Source organism: Leucopleurus acutus (assembly GCF_964270905.1).
Source record: "Leucopleurus acutus genome assembly, chromosome: 1".
NCBI classification, from domain to species: Eukaryota; Metazoa; Chordata; class Mammalia; order Artiodactyla; family Delphinidae; genus Leucopleurus; species Leucopleurus acutus.
Window position 1 is genome coordinate 10,559,866 of NC_139142.1, and position 20,993 is coordinate 10,580,858.

At 39.7% G+C, this 20,993-nt stretch overlaps 1 protein-coding gene across 4 annotated transcripts in view; it reads right to left on the reverse strand.

The window, feature by feature from the left end:
* The window catches only part of UNC79 (unc-79 homolog, NALCN channel complex subunit), a gene marked incomplete at both ends in the record, with an annotated part of 201,032 nt that overhangs the window by 43,210 nt on the left and 136,829 nt on the right, over positions 1-20,993 (reverse strand). For 3 of the 4 annotated variants that reach the window (XM_082852778.1, XM_082852777.1, XM_082852779.1), the window contains 9 exons: positions 158-226; positions 3,811-3,984; positions 4,880-4,965; positions 5,054-5,166; positions 8,010-8,048; positions 11,094-11,234; positions 13,697-13,799; positions 17,694-17,777; positions 20,371-20,487. In XM_082852778.1, the coding sequence (XP_082708904.1) occupies positions 158-226; positions 3,811-3,984; positions 4,880-4,965; positions 5,054-5,166; positions 8,010-8,048; positions 11,094-11,234; positions 13,697-13,799; positions 17,694-17,777; positions 20,371-20,487 (926 nt within the window). The remainder of the gene's footprint in view (positions 1-157; positions 227-3,810; positions 3,985-4,879; positions 4,966-5,053; positions 5,167-8,009; positions 8,049-11,093; positions 11,235-13,696; positions 13,800-17,693; positions 17,778-20,370; positions 20,488-20,993) is intronic. The other variant, XM_082852780.1, reaches the window with a different exon arrangement.

The following is a 20,993-nucleotide window of genomic DNA, read 5'->3' on the forward strand; positions in this document are numbered from 1 at the left end:
TACTTCACTAAAAAATAAATTTAAAAAAAAAGGTTGAAAGTGAAGCATTCAGTATGTGATAACTATTTCTTCAGTATTGCTTGCTATACGCCTGTCTTTTTAGGTTAAAAAAATAACCAAATAACCAACTGGTTATGTTTTTATGAAACATACATACCCTTGTGGCATTGGTAGAGGGTATCTTCAAGAGGCAAATCATAATTCTCAAACTGGAATCTAAAGAACACTATGAACAAATACAAAAGAAGTAAAAGTCAGTGCTCTTCTTAACATATCTTTTGCTTCATATATTTCCTCTAAGCATTTATTTTAGGGAAAAAAAATCTGAAATATAGCTGCCTCCTTACAGTTTTCCATGCCATATATTCATGTTGAAAAAAAATAATTCTTAGCTTTAAAAATTTCATTAAACCATTAATTAAACAGTGTTAAACAATTAAATAATATTAATTGATATTAAATGTACCCAATCCTAAAGAGGTCTATTAATTTGTGAAAGGTCCTGTTGAAAAAAAAAACCTACTTAGATCAATTTAAAACCATTAGGCTTATTATTAGTCCAAATAAAGAACATTTCATCTGTCATTTCTCTGCTACGAAAAGATATAACAATAACCTAAGAAAAAGCAGTAAAATTCCTACAACAGAAAATCATGCCTCACAAATCAAGTAGCATATTTTGGCACAATTCCACATCAAAATGTACTTTTTAAATAACGTGTACTGGGTTTGGGGGAAAACGTTATAGCAAGAATAAGCAATGATATTATTTAACATTGTTAAATATATGAAAATAGCAGGTTACAGTGAAGTCTCTGCAGCTGTGTACAATACGAACCTCTTTAAGATAGTACAAACGAAGCCAGTGTTTCTCCAAGTATGATCCCTGGACCAGCAGCACCTCTATTACCTGGAAACTAGTTGGAATGCAAATCCTCAGGTCGCACCCCTACTGAACCAGAAGTTCTCAGAATAAGGCCCAGGATTCAGATTTTTAGCAAGTCCTTCAGGGACACTGACACACACCGATGTTTGAAATCCACTTCTCTAAATTGATGAGAACAAACTACAGAAGGTCTTTCAATGGCTTAATGTTTTCCCCAGAGATTAAATACACAGCATAGGATGATCAGAGGCAGTGCCCAGACAAAATCCAGCAGGGCAAGTTTTCAGATAAATGCTGAAAGCATTTCACAAGTATCAATACCTCCTAAGGGAACCATTGGTCTATTTAATCTGCTCAATACCCATAGGAGTTGACGTGACATTTACATTACTTTAAACCAGGGGCTGAAAACCGGGTGCTCATCAGGTCCCCACAGTGACCTATGAAGGAAGTCAGGAAATATCTTAGGAAACGTGGGGAGATGAGGACTGCATTCTCAAATAACAGTTGGCTAGAGTGGAGTAGCAGCTGACCCCATTAGAAAGGACTGGTGCTCTCCAGTTCTCAAGGGTCTCAATTCTCCTTATCTCACTCCACTCCACTCATTAACCTTGCAGTCAGGGTCCCTTTGGACAGGACTGATTATTACAAATTAGGTTTACTAATTGTTTCCAGCTGGCAATACTGCCAACTAGTCCATGTTCAAGTTAAATATTTTCATTATAGCACCGCCCTACAGGCATTTGAATTTGCCATGCCTGCCCCACACCTTCTCTAAAAGTGTGTGGCTCCTAAGCAATGAATGGCCCTGAATGGCTCTCTGCTCCTAGGGAGGGTCCATGTGGTCGTGTTAAAATGCATGCACTTGAATATTTTGGTACATGACTGTTTTTGAATTATGGTTTTCTCAGGGTATATGCCCAGTAGTGGGATTGCTGGGTCGTATGGTAGTTAGATTTTTAGTTTTTTAAGGAACCTCCATACTGTTCTCCATAGTGGCTGTACCAATTCACATTCCCACCAACAGTGCAAGAGGGTTCCCTTTTCTCCACACCCTCTCCAGCATTTATTGTTTGTAGATTTTTTGATGGTGGCCATTCTGACCGGTGTGAGATGATATCTCATTGTAGTTTTGATTTGCATTTCTCTAATGATTAGTGATGTTGAGCATCCTTTCATGTGTCTGTTGGCAATCTGTATATCTTCTTTGGAGAAATGTCTATTTAGGTCTTCTGCCCATTTTTGGATTAGGTTGTTTGTTTTTTTAATGTTGAGCTGCATGAGCTGCTTGTAAATTTTGGAGATTAATCCTTTGTCAGTTGCTTCATGGACTTGAGGATACGGGGAGGGGGAAGGGTAAGCTGGGACGAAGTGAGAGAGTGGCATGGACATATATACACTACCAAACATAAAATAGATAGCTAGTGGGAAGCAGCCGCATAGCACAGGAAGATCAGCTCGGTGCTTTGTGACCACCTAGAGGGGTGGGATAGGGAGGGTGGGAGGGAGGGAGATGCAAGAGGGAAGAGATATGGGGACATATGTATATGTATAACTGATTCACTTTGTTATAAAACAGAAACTAACACACCATTGTAAAGCAATTATACTCCAATAAAGATGTTAAAAAATGCATGCACTTGACTTCCTAAGTGTATATGTACAATAGCTATGTACATACATAGTTTCAAATTACCAATTCTCTTTGCTTGGATTTATTCAACTACTCTAGATTTCTGGATAGACAAGAATCACAGGATGTGAGAGATGGCAAAGATCTCAGTATTCCTGCTTCTTACAGTAATTTCAGACTCAAAGAAACCAGCATACACCAAGGTAAGGGTCCCTGAATTATCATCCTTACAGACCTTATTTGGGGGTCGCATTTTCCAAATTTGCCAATTTGGGAAAAGGTATTATGAGAGGTGGTTGGTCTTTTTAAAACATTTTACATATATGTAATATGCATTTCAGAAGTAGTGCTGCCAACGTGTAACTTCACTTGTCAGATCCAGTTTTGCTGCAAGTTGAATATTTTTATCTGTGACCTGGATAAAGCACAAAAAGCTTGTGGAACCAATGAGGTTCAAAGACACAGCAATGGCCACTCCCAGCTACCTCCTTTCTCCCTGCTATAGAGACCTGAATGCCTCTAATTCACCCTTGTTCTAGAAGGACTCTAGGAGTCTGCTAGTGAAAGGACACCGGATTGGGAGTCAGAAGACTTGAGTTCTAATCTTTACACCGCCACTATCTCTCTGAATTTGCAGATCTCCATCTGGAAAATGGGAGCATTGGAAAGGATGGTTTTTATGGGTTTCTTCCAGTTTTGACAGTATAGGATTCTGGTTTTGCATTTAATGGGCTCATATGGAAAATGTTCCTTAGGCTACCAGATTTCTAGCTAGGTAATTTTGTGTGTATTCTTGGAGGGCGGTGTGGCATTGGGCAGGGGCGGGGGGAGGGAGGAGGGGGAGGAGGGGTAAAGTTGTCAAATAGAAAAATAACATCTTGGTCTTTCAAGTACTTTATTCACACACACAGAAGCAATCACTTCCCTTTAGATAATGCTCTAAAATTGAAGCCTTACATTATATATGTCTGGTCTCCTTTTAGCTGAAACTATTATGCTTTTATTTAATATCCTTTTGAGAAAAATTTCTAGATAAACACAATCTACTAACGTCTTCCTGAACTTTTTTATGTTTTACTCAACCGGAAACATGAAATCACTAAGTCAAAATGTCCACTGCATATTACTGTCAAGCTGTAACGTTTGAAGAGAAAACCTAAATAACACTCTCTACTCTGTGGCTAAAAGATATTCCTTATAGCCCTTTATGAAACATTCAATCACCCAGGACCCAGATGATCTGCAAACAATAAGGAAGCAATTTAAAATGAAATCCTGGGGCTCAGCTTACCTTCAGAGGCAAAACACAAGGCAGCTTGGCAAAAAAAGTCTGAAACTGGTTGCTGATGATTGCCCAGAGGCTACTAGGAGAATCCATGGGCAAAGCTTCCATGAAGGTAGCAATGTTTTCCAAACAGCGTATCATAGCACCCCCTGCTGGTAAATTCTTTTTGTTATTTAGACCCTAAAAACACAAAGCATAGGCAATCAACTGCTGAAACAGTGTGGGAATTCATACAGCTATTTGGCGAAGATCAGTTTTTAAAAATCATATACTCGCACTATAAACACGTGTTGTGTGCCTGCTGTAAAGGCTAATCATTGTAACTTCAGGAGTACAGGGAAAAATGGACGAGTCCACACAAAGTTGGGGGGGAAACTGTGATCTCTGACTCAGTGAGAAAGGGTGACATGTGAACAGGAAATTAGAAACACCTTTTAAGGATCTACAATTGGTGTGGTTAGGTGTCAAGAAACGCAGTGAATGATGCTTGTTGGAAACTCCACCGGCCAAAGACTGAGGATGACTACTATAGCAACAGCAAAGTCCCTATGGCAATCTGCCAACCCTCCAAGCTAACTGAGCAAAGCTAATGAGCAGAGGACAGGAGACAGACTCCAAGTAAAGCGATACAGCGAATAAGCCGTGGAGGTGAGAAGTAGCTTCAAGTCTCATGATACAGAAAATAAGCAGACCTCGAACCCAGATCCTGTGATACACAAACAAACAGTGAAGCTGAAACCTGAATCCAAGTCTCGTGATGCGATGCACGTGGATCTGCGCACCACCCATTCTGAAAGCTGGAGAGTTTTGTGGAGGTGAGTGTTCCATGCCTGGCATCCACCTCTTAGCGAAGGGGTCCAGAGACTTCAAGTAAATTCTAAGTCCACGCTAAACAGCAGTGTCCAACCGACACTATTCTATGTGTTGGCAATCTTCATTTTTTTAATTTTTTAATGTTAAATTACTTAAAATTTAATTTGACATTTGAAATTTAATACTTAAATTAAATGACTTTGAATTTCTTCCTCAGCAGTGATTTCGGCAGGGGCTCAGAGTGCCGAGAAAGCAAACCTACCTCCAAGAGCTGACTGAGGACAGCAACAGAGCTCAGTTCATTGAAGTCCATCAGAGACGTGGCCAAGGTCCGTAAAAAAGTCCCATCTGGAAAGACAACCATCAGATTTAGTAGCGTTTGGGTTTCAGCGACTAGCCACGTCTGTGGCGTCTGGATTCCCCATGGATGAATTACCTTTGATACTGCTCTGGAACAGCTGCGGGAAGATGCCATTGGGAGCCAGCTGATGGGAGATACAGCGCAGGAACTGCTTGGCCACCCCCGCTGCATTGCCGGGGAGCATCATGCTGGCGTTGACCAGGGAGAGAAAACACAAGGAATCTTGGAGCAACCAGCATGAGTTCAGGTATTTATTTACTTATTTATTCACATACACATCAGTCCTCTTATGGAATATCCCACTGTCATTTTCATTAGCAAGATGAAATATTCTAGTCACATGGAATCCCTGTTAACGATACGTTTTTAGAAAGAGGGAACCAGGTAATGTCAGAGTTGGTCTCAGACTAATTCCAGCCACCCCACTGTACAGATGAGGGCTCCCAGTCAGAGAGAAAAGGTGACCTACAAAGGCTACAAATCCAGAGAATGGCAGAGTCAGGACTAGAATCCAGGATGGGGATTATCAGCAAGATCCTCTCAGAAAGTGGCGTTGGCTAAGAGAGACAGCCCCTCTGAGGGAAAATGCAGGAGGGAGATGTTCATTCCTGCTGGAAGATCTGGGAAGTTTTCTTGGGGCATCTGAGCTGCTACTTGTAAAAAGGTTAGGACTTTGATATGTGCAGTTTTCGCCTTTACCCTCTGCACTACCGACTGCATGTCAAAACGGGGAGCCAAGAGATGATTATTTGGCCTTTCCCCTTAGACCAAAGTATCAGAAAGGACGTTCCCAGAGGTGATTGTAGCTGAGTTGCTGAAAAGAAGAAGGAGGAAATCAAAGAGCCCAGCTGGATAACTAGTAAAAAATCCGTCTTGTCTAATTGTTTCTTTCTGCCTTGTCTACCCTGATATGCTGGCTCAAACTTATAGGTCAAAAATGTTCTTCAGGAAGAAATGACACCAAACTCTCACAAACTCTTTCAAAAATTAGAAAAGGAGGGAACCCTTCCCAGTGTATTTTATGAGGCCCGAAAACTAAAATCAGATAAAGCATTACAAATAAAACAAAACAAAAACCAAGAAGGAACAAAATGAAAAGAAAAAGGACAGACCAATAGTCCTCATGGACATTGACTCCAACTGTAGATAAAAAGGATGTGACCAAATAGAGTTTATCCCAGGAATGTAAGAATCACTTAATATTCAAAACCCAATCAATGTAATTCAGTATCTTAAAGAATAAAGGGTAAAAACCATAGTTATTTCAATAGATAACAGAAAGTGCATTTGATAAAATTCAACATGCATTCATGATAAAAAAAACTCTCAGCAAACTAGAAATAGAAGGAACTATCCTCAGTCTGGTAAAGGGCATCTATGAAAACCTATAGCAAACATAATTAATGGCGAGATATTAAATGATTGTCTTGTAAGAGCAGGAACAAGGCAAGAGTACTTATTCACATCTTTACTTTTACACTGGAGGCCCTAGCCAATGCAAGAGAGTAACAAAAAAATAAAAGGCATAAAAATCAGAAAGAGTTGAAACTGTCACTATTTACAGACGATATGACTTTCTACATACAATTGCCTTTACATTCTAAGGAATCTAAAAGACAGCTACTACAACTAATAAGTGAATTTAGTTTATTACATTACAATATTAAGACAAAAATTCTATATCTGTATATCAGCAGCAAAAAGTTAGAAAACCAAAATGTTTTAAATTTCATTTACATTGGCATTAAAAACCCAAAATTCCTGGGAATAAATTTAACAAAAGCTATGCAAGATCTCAATGAAAGCCATAAAACATTGCTGAGAGAAACAAAGACCAAATGAAATGACAATAGACACCATGTTTATTAATTGAAAGACTCAATATTTTTATGATATCATTTATCCCCAAACTGACTTAGAGTCTGAATACAATCCTAGGAGGCTTTCCCCCGCAGATTGAGAAGCTTTTTCTACAATTTATATGGCAATGTAAGGAATCTAGAATATCCAAATCAACCTTCTTTTAAAGGATGACCAAAGTTGGAGAACTCACAATGACTTCAAGACCTACTATACGGCTACAGTAGTCGAGACAGCGCAGCGCCAGCACAAGGATCAACATATAGATCAGTGAGACAGGACAGAGAGCCTAGAAATAGACTGAACCTAATACGGTTATCTGATTTTAACAGACACCAAACGGATCCAATGGGGAAAGGGAAAGTCTTTTTTTTTTTTTAATGGTGCTGAAATAACTAAGGTATTCACATGGATAAAATGGAACTTCAGCCCCTACCTCACACCATACATAAAAATTAATTTGAGATGGATCATGTAAATGCTAAATATAAATGCTAAAACCATAAAACTTCTATTGGGAGACATTGGAAAATATATTCTTGACTTAAGGATAGGCAAAGGTTCCTTAGATAAACAATAAGAAGGAATAGTCATAAGTTGTTTTAAAATTTTAAAACATTAGACTTCATCTAAGTTAAAAACTTCTCATCAGAGCTTCCCTGGTGGCCCAGTGGTTAAGAATCCGCCTGCCAATGCAGGGGACATGGGTTCAAGGCCTGGTCCGGAACCACATGCCATGGAGCAACTAAGCCCGTGGGCTGCAACTACTGAGCGTGTGCTCTAGAGCCCGTGAGCCACAACTACTGAGCCCGCGTGCCACAACTACTGAAGCCTGTGTGCCTAGAACCCGTGCTCTGCAACAAGAGAAGCCACCGCAATGAGAAGCCCGCGCACCGCAACTAGAGAAAACCCGAGCACAGCAACGAAGACCCAACGCAGCCAAATAAATAAATAAATTTATTTTTTAAAAAAAAGTATTTGTTGACTGAAATGAGTGAATGCAGGATTGAATAAATGAAGGTGTGAAGAGAAAATGAACACGTGCTCTCTGGAGCTGCAACTGAACCTAACCATATTCCTCCCGTGGTAAACACTCTAGTGTTTTAGAAATGGATGAACATGCACAGGGGACAAAAAGAAAGTGAGATTTGAGCTCATTTTAGGACCTTACCTTTCTGCTTGATTAGAAAAAGTTGTGCTGGATGCCAATCTAGGAAATAAAGTAAACAGAGTCACAGGAGTATCTTAGGGTTTCATGATGAAATGCATGAGTACTGTATGCCGCATTGCAGCTCCCATTTAGATGGGGGACATGTAAAACCATTGACAATTCCCTTGACCAGGGACAGAGGATCCACTCAGGGGTCAATCTCCAGGGTTCAATTTAATCTAGTTTCTGAAATCTGCTTTCTGCATCACGTATTTCCATGGAGATGCATACAGTTGAGTTAGTTGAATAGCACCCAGTCAATCTACAAACATGTCCTTTGCAGCCGGGTTAGACAGATAACAGAACAGTATTTGACCCAGTCCATCCCCATATTAACTCAAAATTCATTTCTTTGTATACAACCTCTGAAACCTCACTGCAAACAAACCACAAACTGTAAAAGCCTCTGTAAGATAGCAAAATAGGTAACGGGTATTTGTCAGCTAATCGTTGGGTTGAAATGACATATTGAAAAGAGAAATGTATTAGGTTAAGTAATCAATATATAACATGTAATTTTTGAAAAATATAATTATATGGTTCTATATGCATGGAAATATTCTAGATGTACAGAAAGAAAACGAATGTAATAAATTTGTGGGTTTAGAAAAACATGTCTTGATCAGTGAGATATTGAGGAAACAAACAAGGAGAATGCTAAAAATTTATTTACTTAAGACCACAACAGTGAATTGAGTCAAGAATGCATTTGGACAGGAATAGAGGGTCCAGCACCAGTAACACCAGACATGATTCCCAGTTTCTTTGGTTATGGTCTCTGTCATACTAATGACACTACAATGAATAGATAAGCATTGGCAAATGAAATAAACAGTAATTAAGGGTGCAGCCAATGTGATCTTGAAGGCTGCATCTAGAAAAAGGGGTGGGTAAATTTTAAGAGATCTAAGTAGAGAGCAAAATATGAAATCATATGGAAAGGCTTGGGTGATAAATGAAAGGGATGTGCTGAACTTACACACTCTTAGAACATGCTGGAAATAGTTCCTGTGGGATTAGAATAAACTTAAGTGTTCGTAAATCCACACTGCCTCACCTGGAATTGAGGTATGCAAGGAAAGCCTGAATCAGGTGACTACTGAATCTGCCTTCTTGGTAGGTTCGGTTGCTAAGAATTGGGTAGCTTGCTTTAATGCTCTCCCTGTCTCTTGCTAGTCTGCCCAAAGGAGGTACAGATTTAATGATTTTTATATGTAAGTATGTAAAAATGTTATCTCTATTGTTTTTCCTTTGCTTTTCTTCAAAACTTGTTTGTTTCCATCCTAAGAATTGGCAATGCTTGAACATGGTTTATTCTCCCTTATGTTAAAACAAAATAAAAATGCCTCTATGTATCTATTACAACTTAGATCAGCTATTTCAAGGAGATGGTAACAGACCAGAACAATAATTCTGTCTGTTCTAAAACTGAAAAGTACTGATAGTAGGAATCGAGACTTTGAATTAATAAAAAACTTTCAATTTCACAAGTATTGCTGATAGCTGGTATAATATTTATTCCACATTTATTATGATTAGGTTAAAATCAAGGGCTTAATTCATCTTTTCTTATCTCTCTATCTCCCTGTGTTCAACACTTACTTTACACATTGGCTATTTCTAAGTATTAGAGGTGGAATAGTTATACCAAGTCTGACTGCATACTCCTAAGGATACACACACATAAGGATACTACAGAAAAATCTGGGGAAGGCGGATAAGGGAGTCACATACTTCTGGGCTTGAGGGGTTTTTAATGCTTCCCTGTTTGTCTTTAACTTGAAATCATCATTTTTTTCATTAAAAAGATTAAATTTTAGCTCCATCAAGATTCATTCTCTTTCCTCCATCAAATACCAGGAATTTGCAGAATCCAGGTTTTTTCTCCAACCTCCTCTATAGAGACCTTCCCTAAGAAATCATTTCTATCCTGAACTCCCATAGCACTCACCACACATATCGCTCATGAATACAGCTCTTAATCATGTCCCATCTTTTATGGCTACTCAGTTATTCCACACATCACTGTCCTCTTCAACAACTAAGCCATAAAGCACTTGAGGGCAAGAGCTAGGTGTAATGCCTGCAACCTAAAGCACCTAGCTCTGTGCTAGCACAGATTGGAAACTTAACACATTCATGGGGAGTTAACTCAGTCCTCTCCTATACGTTGTGTATGCTAGGACTACAATTTGTTACTGAATTTGAACTTATATCTATGAAGTACATCACTTTTCTTCTAATGTCCTATCTACTAAATGGAATTTTCTTAACATGAAAATTCTCAAAGCAGCTAAGTTTTAATCAGTCAGGCTGAAGGCTCTGTTCCCAAAATGAGTGCATCTTTCCTTTTTCTGAGTCAGAAGTATAAAACTACTACACTTCCATTTATCCCTTCACGTGACAATGCCGCAAGTTGCATAATTAAGTGAGCCACCCTGATTACAAGTGCCTAGAGAAACCATCTTAAAACAGGTAAAGTGAGGGACTTCCCTGGTGGCACCGTAGTTAGGACTCCACACTCCCAAAGCAGGGAGCCTGGGTTTGATCCCTGGTAGGGGAACTAGATCCCACATGCATGCCACAACTAAGAGATTGCATGCCACAACTAAGGAGGCTGCCTGCAGCAACAAAGACCTGCTACAACCAAATAAATAAATAAATATTTTTTAAAAAACAGGTAAAGAAAGATAATAATAACATCTAAAAGTTACAAAGTGTTTAGTGTGAATTATGCACAGTTCTGAGCACTGTAACATACACTGGCTCACACAGTATTTAATAGAGAACAACAAACAGTAGGGTTTTCTTAGTGCAATTTCCTCTAGCTCCACTCTGATGTTGTGACTCATGACCCTACATGGCTGTAGAATTCAACCAAAAGTTTGGTACATTCAGTTTGTGAAATTAGTCTGAGTTGATCCCACAAATATCAAGCATCTGTAAGGTTACAAAATGTTTCACTTTTGAATTGGCAGTTTTTATCTAAGGATACAGATTGAGTAAGGCTCCTTCCTACCAAACAAAACAGAAGCTGACATTCACCTTCCCACAGACTGCATGATATCCAGCAACAACGGGGCTGCCAAGTCTGGGCTTAAGTGAATGAATGTGGAGAGGACCACAATGGCCAGCCCAAGGGTTTCCTCATCATACTCTTCAAGAATGGCCCCACAGTCATGGCATCTGCAAAGAAAACAGAGGAATGCTTTCCGTGAAAGCCGACAGTGGTTTCAAGGTGTAAGTACATGCAGCCATTTTTGGTGAGTCTTGGAAAAGTCCCCAAAAGGAGGTCAGCGGTCCCATTCTAACAATAAATAGAAAACTCCAGCACCACCATCACCTTAGACACAGAAATAGCACACACACCAGAGATCAGGAAGGTTCCGCAGATCACTGAAAATGGTCTTTCAACTCATTAGTATCTGGCCTTTACACGAATTAGTGCTGCCTTTTACAATGAGCGCCAATTGGACTAATAGTTTGAAGCTTCTGGTTGAAGGATTTTCTGCATGTGAAATTATTGCTGGGGATAGTCACTAACTAGATCTTTTTTCATTTGTTGAAATTAAAAGTGAAAAATGTCTAGACAAAAATGGAAGCCTTCCCAATCTTTCAGATTTAAAAACATCCTATTAATAAAGACGTAGACATAGAGAATGTACTTGAGGACACGGGGGCAGGGAGGGGGAAGCTGGGGAGAAGTGACAGTAGCATCGACATATATACACTACCGAATGTAAAATAGATAGCTAGTGGGAAGCAGCAGCATAGCACAGGGAGATCGGCTCGGTGCTTTGCGATGACCTAGAGAGGTGGGATAGGGAGGGTGGGAGGGAGGCTCAAGAGGGAGGGGATATGGGGACATGTGTGTGCACATGGCTGATTCACTTTGGTGTACAGCAGAAACTAACACAGCATTATGAAGCAATTATACTCCATAAAGATCTATTGAAAAAAGAAATAAAACAAAAATAAATAAAAATTTAAAAATCCTATTTGTGGGTGAGAGACAGAATAGTCTAGTCAATAGAACCCTGTAGAAAGCCTAGGGAGTCTGGATCAAGTCTCTTCTCTACCCGTCACTCAGATCAGTTTATGAACTCACCATGCCTACTGAGAGTGCAGTCTGTAAAAACACAATGGTCCCTGCTCTTAAGGAACTTCCAGCTTATTGCTCTTTGTAGTATCTAATGTGGGTTCAACTGACGTCATCTCAACCAAAGCGGAGCTCTTTTTCTCAGTGGCCGCTGAACAGATTTATACGGTGAAAGGAAAAGCAAGGGAGGCAGCGCTAAAATAGCTACTGTGACCTTTCCATCTGAAAACTTCCTGATATACATATATATCACTCCTTACAAACTGACTTTTTAAAAAAATACAGGATTCACACTTGTAACTAAAAACGAAGATAAATGGAGTACACACAAAGGCAACCGGGAAGACAACGAGGAAATATTGAGACTTGGAGGAGGACACAAAACGAGAAAATTATACCAAAGAAAGAGCTAAGAAGAGCCCTCCACAAGCAACTAGGTGCTCCCCATGTGGACATGGTAAGGAGCTGTTCAAGACAGGCCTTTCACTTCTTCAGTAATGACGGCCAGCTGTGGCCAGCTGCATGGATCCTCATACCAGCCCCTTCCACCTCACCTTCCTCTCCTTTTATCACAAGCCTACTCAATTTCTCACGTGGGTCACCTTTACCAGGAAGCCTCCCCGGCCCAAGGGATCTCTCCAAATTTGAAATTGTACAAGTCTTATTCTTTATCATATTCACTGAACAGCATTTATGTGCCAGGAAATGTATAGGGAGCTCAGAGTATAAAGTACAGAAGAAAGGGTACTAGTCCCTAAGGAACTCACAATCTATTACAGAACATGTGTGTATAAACACCTAACGATTAAAATATAGCGTGATAAGTGGTAGAATAGAGAGATGTATCAAATACTATGGAAACTTGGAGAATGGCATGATGCATTCTGCCTTGTGAAATCAGGGAAACTTGGCCTCAGGCTGGGTCTTGATGCATGAATAGGAGTTCGCCAGGCAGAGGAAGTACAGAGTGAAGGGCACCTATGAGATCACAGAGGAGAGAACACATCAGGCATGCTCTGGAGAAGGTAAGGGGGCTAGGGAAGGAGTTCCTGGTGAGGAGTGGTTAAGTCCATACCTTCACAACCTAAAGGGCCTTTTACGATCAGCTAAAGCATTTGGACTTTATCCCATAAGAAATCTGGGGGGACTGAAGGCTGACAAACAGAGAGGCAACGTAACCAATCTGAGATTCAGAGAATGAATTCTACCAGCTGGATCATATCTCAAACTTAGTCCCACTCTTAACAATTTGAAGCTTCTGGATGAGAGATTTCATTTGTGTGAAATTATTGCTAGGAATAATCAGTAAGTGGACATTACTTGCATTCATCCAAATTAAAAAAGAAAAATGCCTTGGCATAGATGAAAGCTGCCCATACAATACTGCATTTCTAAAGTAACAAACGCTTACCAACACTTACGGCTACAGCCATTTGAAGAACAAATTATGACTTAAAAGCATAGCATGCCTCCTCTGATATTTTCTCACAACCATGGTGAGCAACTTCTCAAATTCTGTAAACAGTGAAGAAAATAACTGTGAGCTTACTTGTCTGTCATCACCGTCGGCTGCTCGTCTGTGAATTCTTCGGGTGCTGGTACAAACATACTCACAATGCTGGGTGCTGACAGCAGGCTGGATTTCGTGGCACCTGGGTAAGCAGAAAAGAAACAGCTGGTGAATAAATATGTGTGTCTGGGGGCCAGGAAAAGCCCTATTCTCCTCTTATAAATCCTCCAAAGATTGCATTCACAGGGATGTAACAGGGACAGCCCAATTCCATTGTGAAAAACCGTCAAGAGTGAAATGAATTCAAGAAAGACTGATTTGTTTGGGTTCATATCATTTTAAGAGCTAGACTCCTATGGTTCATTTTGCTTCTTGACTCTGAAAAAAAATCAGAAAGAGTTCAGGTGTGCCAACAGGGTACTAAAACAGAGAGGAAAAAAAGTGTGTGTGTGGGATCTATTCAAGGGTATCCTTAAATGAGTTACAACCCTTAATTGCTAGGTATAAATGGAAGCTGCTCATACAATATTACATAAAATCACAAATGCATGCCAACACTAAAATGTTGCTAATTTGGAAAGTGAACCAGATCCTAGATCTCTACACACCTAAGCAAGGGGAGAAGTTTGAGCTAAGAAATATCAGGAAAGTTTTCTACTTTGTAAATTAATATAAGCCCCAAAGCAAAAGACTTCATTTTTCAAACTGAAATCTTTATGAATGAAATATGAAGTGTTTTTGAATGAACCATCTGGTGACTTCAGCCAATCGATATCACAGAGTTTAGTACTTTGGGTTTTGCTGCCTTCAGAGAAATCTGAGGCAGGAATCTAGTGCTCTAGTGATGAGTAAATCTGGAGATCCAGGAGACTGTTCTCCATTAAGAAAACCACCAGCGCTAGACAGATTCTCCAGGAACTATGGAAATAAGGCACTCCAAGAAGAATACCAAAGTGACAACTCAGAATAATACCATGTTCTACAAAGTACTAACTGAGACTCTGAGTTCTTCAAACAGGAAAGAAGCCAGAAAAACCCAATGGTCGTTAAAGAATCTGTTTTTCATTAAGGAACTGCTAACTTGGTGCTGAAAAACAAAACAAAACTGTCTGGTCTTTCCTTAAATAGGAGAAAGATAATGATTCAGAGAATTGATTTCTAAAGGAATCAACATAAAAAATTTTAGAAACCTCACCAAGTGGGCAAAGTATTTCAATGTGAGGGAGAAAAAAATGGTATCAAAGCCTTTGATGCTTCCATACTATACAGACTCCCTTGTCTGATCAAAGGCTACAAAATCTGTTTATAAGGAGACCTTCAGACCCAAACAGCAAAGGAAATTATCTGAAAATATCTTGATGTCACTTCTGAGGATCCCAAATGGGAATCCAAATTTTGCTACTATATTTATCAGCTACCTCTGAGATAATACTCTTTCCAATTATATCATTAACAAAGATCTCCAGCTGTTTCATAAAGATGATGCTTTGAAAGGAAGCAACATATTTATTACAAGAAAAAGTATAAATTGATTAATAATAGAAAAGGCAAGAACTGGGCCAAGATAAAAGAAGATATGATTGATTATTAAAACAGTAAGGTAAACTGCATGAAGTTGCTTCAAGAAACCAAAACATAGAAAGTTCAACTCCAGTACTCCACATTTCTTGAACATTGACACACCACATCTGCCAGATGCCACAATGCCTGTGCTAAAAGTGGAAACTCAGCCCACAAGATACGTGGTGATATATATACAGTCTTACTAGAAACATAAGCAACTGATTTTTTAAAAAACCAACAACTCTGAGTCAAGGCTTTCAGAAGATGCTTGCTAATTACTATTGCATACATAGAAATCACAATTCAAGTCAAGAAGAGTGGGAATCCAAGTCATTTGGGTGGTTTCAAGCCAATCCTTACCTAATACAAATGCCGAGGAACAGATTTTTTTTTTTTTTAAAGAAGATGTTGGGGGTAGGAGTTTATTAATTAATTTATTTATTTTTGCTGTGTTGGATCTTCGTTTCTGTGCGAGAGCTTTCTCTAGTTGCAGCAAGCGGGGGCCACTCTTCATCGCGGTGCGCGGGCCTCTCACTATCGCAGCCTCTCTTGTTGCGGAGCACAGGCTCCAGACACGCAGGCTCAGTAGTTGTGGCTCATGGGCCTAGTTGCTCCGCGGCATGTGGGATCCTCCCAGACCAGGGCTCGAACCCGTGTCCCCTGCATTAGCAGGCAGATTCTCAACCACTGCGCCACCAGGGAAGCCCAAGGAACAGATATTTTTGACAACAGCATCATGAATTTGTTTTTCCACACAACACAGAATGTACAAGGCAATATTTATGACAGTCATTTATAAAAGCAGATAGGTTAAGTTATGAGACATTGGCCACCTTATGGCAACATTAGCTGAATCAATGGATTTCTAAATACTGCTTATGATAAGGGAGCAAAGAGTAATATACAAGGAGAAGGTGGGCAATGCAAAAAGGAAGCCATTGACCTCAGCCACCTTGTGCTATAGCTGAGTCACAACTAAGTCTGCAGTATGAAGGGCAGTCCCATTATCTCCCATTATCTAGGGCAACACTTCTGGTGCCACCCCTACTGGTTCCCCTACTGAATACCCAAAGTGCACTGTATATGGAATTAGGAACAGAAACAGAACATTCTTAGAAACTTGAATAAAGAGGGGACCTCCTCCAAAGCCCAACTTCATAGCTGGAGAATTTTTTGTTTGTTTGTTTTTTGAGGTACGCGGGTCTCTCACTGCTGTGGCCTCTCCCGTCGCGGAGCACAGGCTCCGGACACGCAGGCTCAGTGGCCATGGCTCACGGGCCTAGCCACTCCGCGGCATGTGGGATCTTCCCGGACCGGGGCATGAATCCGTGTCCCCTGCATCGGCAGGCGGACTCCCAACCACTGCGCCACCAGGGAAGCCCATAGCTGGAGATTTTGACAAAAGCTTCTTAGAGAGTCTTGGAGAAAGTATACAGGTGCTGGTTTGTCTCAAAGCGTAAATGCACACATCAGTCCCCTAGTTATATCAATGGACTCTTCAGTTTACCATGAAAGAGACTTTCTTTGTTCCCATTACCTCATGCCACTTTTGCTTCTACTGATCGAGTCACTAGATCACGGACAAGCACCAGAGTTTGTTCAACCACCCTGACTTCTGCTCATAAAAGCTTTTCCTAAGCCCATAAATGAGAAGAGTCTCATCTCATCGGATACAGGAGATAAAACTGCTACTCAATGCCAAATAAATGTTAGCCAAAGCTGGAGATAACTGTCTCCTCATTCCTAAGGAAAATCAGAAGTGATATGGTCCAGGATAATAGGTTTGCTTGATTTATGGGACTAGCTAAGAGATGTGGTCATAATTCATTTTTGCTTTTTGGTTGTCACAAGTAATAGGTTAACCTGCCTTCTAAATTAAAAAAAAAAAAAGAACAAAAGTAATGATTAACTAGACATAAGATGAATTTAAAAAATACATATTCTGATTATCTTAGCATAGATTTATTCTCTGCTCCTATGATCATCATAAAGTCAAGTGTATATTTTGTTCAGTTCCGGATAGCTGAAAAGAAGCTATTCATCTATGATCTCAATAATCTAGAAGAAACACAGATAAGCTGGGCCATGTTCAGAGAAGGAGATACAGGATGATATGGAAAACTGATACATATTAGGAGGAATACCAAATGACCAGGGATGTGTGGTTTAGAAAAGCCTGAGGAAACAAGCAACTGGTGGCTTTCTTCAAATATCTAAAAATTACGTGAGAGAGTCTAGACTTGCTTTGTGTGGCCCCAAAGGTTAAAAATTCACTATAAGGAAGAAATTTTTGTCAGTCATGTTCAAAGATGAGATGTGGAACATTCCCAGGTCCTGGAAGCGTTTGAGCAAAGGTTGGATACACTTCATGGAGCTGCTGAAGAAGAGATTTCAGCACCTGCTGGGTGACTAGATGATTGACATATATGGTTTCTTTCACCCTTTCGGTCTGAGATTCTGCGACTCAGCTCACCTCTCATTCTCAGTGGCTGTCCCTCCAGGTCAGGGTTTAGGCACATTGGCACATTACACTGGCGTTTCCCAGGCTGTATCTGTTCTGTGGATAAATAGAACATTTCAGTCTTCATTGCGGTCAATTGCGCACAATTCACAATACAAAGAATTTAACCAATAATCTCTTGGGGCCATATTGTGGTGATTGTTACTGTTGATTATTAACATTTACAGGAAACATCCTAGATTTTAGGGTAGGGTTGCTTGGGGTTTCACTACAAACCTGCCATTCAGGTGTATGAGATGCAGCTGAAAGCAGGAGAGTATCTAAAACCATCCCTAAAAGTCCAGATTCTCTAATCCCTCCCCCACAAAAGCTCAAATCGCAAATCTCTTGATATGAAATGAAGGAAATGAAAGGCTAATGTCACAGCCATGAAAGACATGTTTTATGCAAATCAATAAATACGTAAGTGATCATTTGTGGCAATGACCAGATAGATCGTACAGAAAACATGTGGAACTGGTAGCAAGGAAATGACAGGCATTTGACTGAGGGCTGCAGAACGGGAATAAGGGGACAGGGGCACATGGAGGAGTAGTGCTTCAGGAACATTTTTTTCATGTGAAAGATGAGGCAAAGGAGCAAGCCATCAGATACGCATGGGGGGAGAAGAGGCAGGTATCCTCTGAGCGAGCAGGCGCATGCTGAGGTGAGTCGATCGTGACCCATGCTTTAGGCTGCCTTTCTCAGTGTGTCTGCATGACCAGATTTGTTCTTTTGGAGACTAGCAAGTCACTGAATCAACGTATGTGGTATAAAGTGACATGCCACGTAACAAAAAACTCCACACTCATCAACTCTCTCTGGTCTTGGATTTGGGGAGAATTTTTATGACACTAATAAAAAAAAAAGAATATTGAGATGAAGCTCTAGGAGGACTTGGTGACTAGCAAACCAACTTGGAGGATGGAAAACAAGCCCAGGAAAACTCAGATGAAAGAAATTCAGACAGCATGTAAATGGTTAAGTATTAGATGATAAACCAGAGTGACATGAACAAGGCTGAGGTTTAGTTGAAAAGTGAAAAATTCAGTTAAATGGGTTATTTGGCATCATGTAGTTTTTTTTTTAGATTAAAATTTGGATTAGAAATTGAGATCTATTTGCCTTTTTATAACTCTACAGAGTCAATCAAACTAAGCTGTAATTGTAGTCAGAATCTAAGATGGAGAGCTTAGGCTGAGCTTGCTACAGAGAACAGCAGCATGGTAAAATAATCTTCAGGTCAACCTAACGAAAGATGGGCATTTAATTATCAGAGAATGAACCTAACAGCAGCTTCCATTCTCAGTTTTACATAGCACGAGCTCAGTAAAGAGAGGAACAAAGTCCTCTTTGGTGTGAACAGAAAAGCTTCACCCAAACCCAGTAAACTCTCAAGGCTGGTTATTCAATGTCTTTCTCCTTGTCTCCCTTGCCCATTGGCTTTTGGCCATTTCATTATTCACTACCACTTATCACTAAAAAGAAGACAAAACACTAAACCTTTAAAATGTTAAGGACCTTAATAAAGGCCAGGAGAGTTGAAATTATCTGTTAAATATAGGATTGGGTATGGTGTGTAGGATTTAGTTATCTAGACTAGCTCTCTTTTTTTTCTTGAAGAACAGTGGGGAAAATAAGACGAAATATACGTAAATATTATGGTTGTGAAAAATTAACAGTATCTCAATATTCTGGTTTTGTGGACACTGTAATTCCTGGTCATAAAGAAAGCTATTAAAATAATTTCATATAACTGTAGCCAGAAAGTATACTAACCACGATACAAAAATAGTCCTATCCAAGTGTTGGCCCCCAGAGCATATCACAGTAGTAAACCCTGACATTTTCAAAGTGCATGCGTCTTGCAAAAAGTTTTCACATATATAATCTTGTAATCAAATGACCCATTTAATTAAAAAAGAAAAAAAGAAAAGGCAGGCACTCAAAAGAGCAGAATTGCAGCAGTACTACTGGCTTGAGAAAGTAGTACATGTGCAGAACGTGGTAACAAAGTTTAGAAAATGCAGAGTGATCATGTTTAAAATAGACATGTCATGGCGGTCAATTCTTACTTTAAAATTGAGGTTAGAGGCAGTTCCATCGTATGAGCATGAGGGTGTGCGGCTGCAACCTGGTGACCCTGCTGACTAAAACACAGAGCTCATATTCCCAAACCTACCGGCAGATCATGACGTCACTAAGCTGACATTTGTTATTACTGTTATTATTACTATCAATAGTCCCTCATTTTTGATAATTCAGAGTTTATAAAACAGAGAATATTGATAATCTGGTGTTTTGTTTTGTTTTCTAATTTGCATCATGAAATCATAGTTCCATTCCCTCCTTTATGCATTTATATCATTTAACCCCCAAAGAGATAGCTTAACATCTGGTATCTGGGTCTTAGAGGAAAACAAACAAACAAACAAAAAAAAAGAGTTGGACCAGCCGAGATGGAAGAACCGGTGGCTCTAGAATACTTGGAAAGTTTAAATAGACTTATTAATTACCTTAGGTTAAAAAAATTGTTTGAACCACAGAATATGAGAAAAAATCTATTCCTTCACAAGGAAGCAGAGGGGACACAGAGAAAGTGGCATTCGCTAATCTGAGAGGTAAAACAAGAAGAAAAAGCTTGACCCACCAGTGTCCCAGTTGCTGATGTTATGGGGGGCGCTAGACTGATGTTCCAGCTGTCGCTTCATTAACTGGCTCATTGTCAGAGCTCCCAGGGATCCCCTTTTCATCTGCCTATACTGAGCTATATGGAGGAAATTAGGAGATAATTACTAGGGGGAATAAATATGCACAGCACACAAAGGCTCTACACATCCACACAGAATCTTAATTGAACCTTCATTGGCTATTCATCATTGTTTAGTGAGTTGTATGCTCCTGTCCAGATGAAAAACTAAGGCACTATGCTATTTCTGGTGCCTGTCTTCACTCGATAAAGAAAGAAACAGTGCCTATGAGCACTTATCTGTAGCCTGTAAATATTTACCCCAGTTACAACAATATGATATTTTCATTTACTTTTTAATTTATATACTCTGCCTTGTTCCCAAAAGGATTCAAGACAGATACTACTACTTTGAATTTATAGTTTAACTTTCTTTAATGGAGCTGTGCATACATGCATAGTTTCAGTTTCCATTATATCCCTCTGAGGCCCCCGTGCATGTGCGTGTGTTTGTGTATGTACATGCATATTTTGGAGTAGGATGACACGTATCAACCCCAATTTTTAGGGAGAAATTGAAGCAA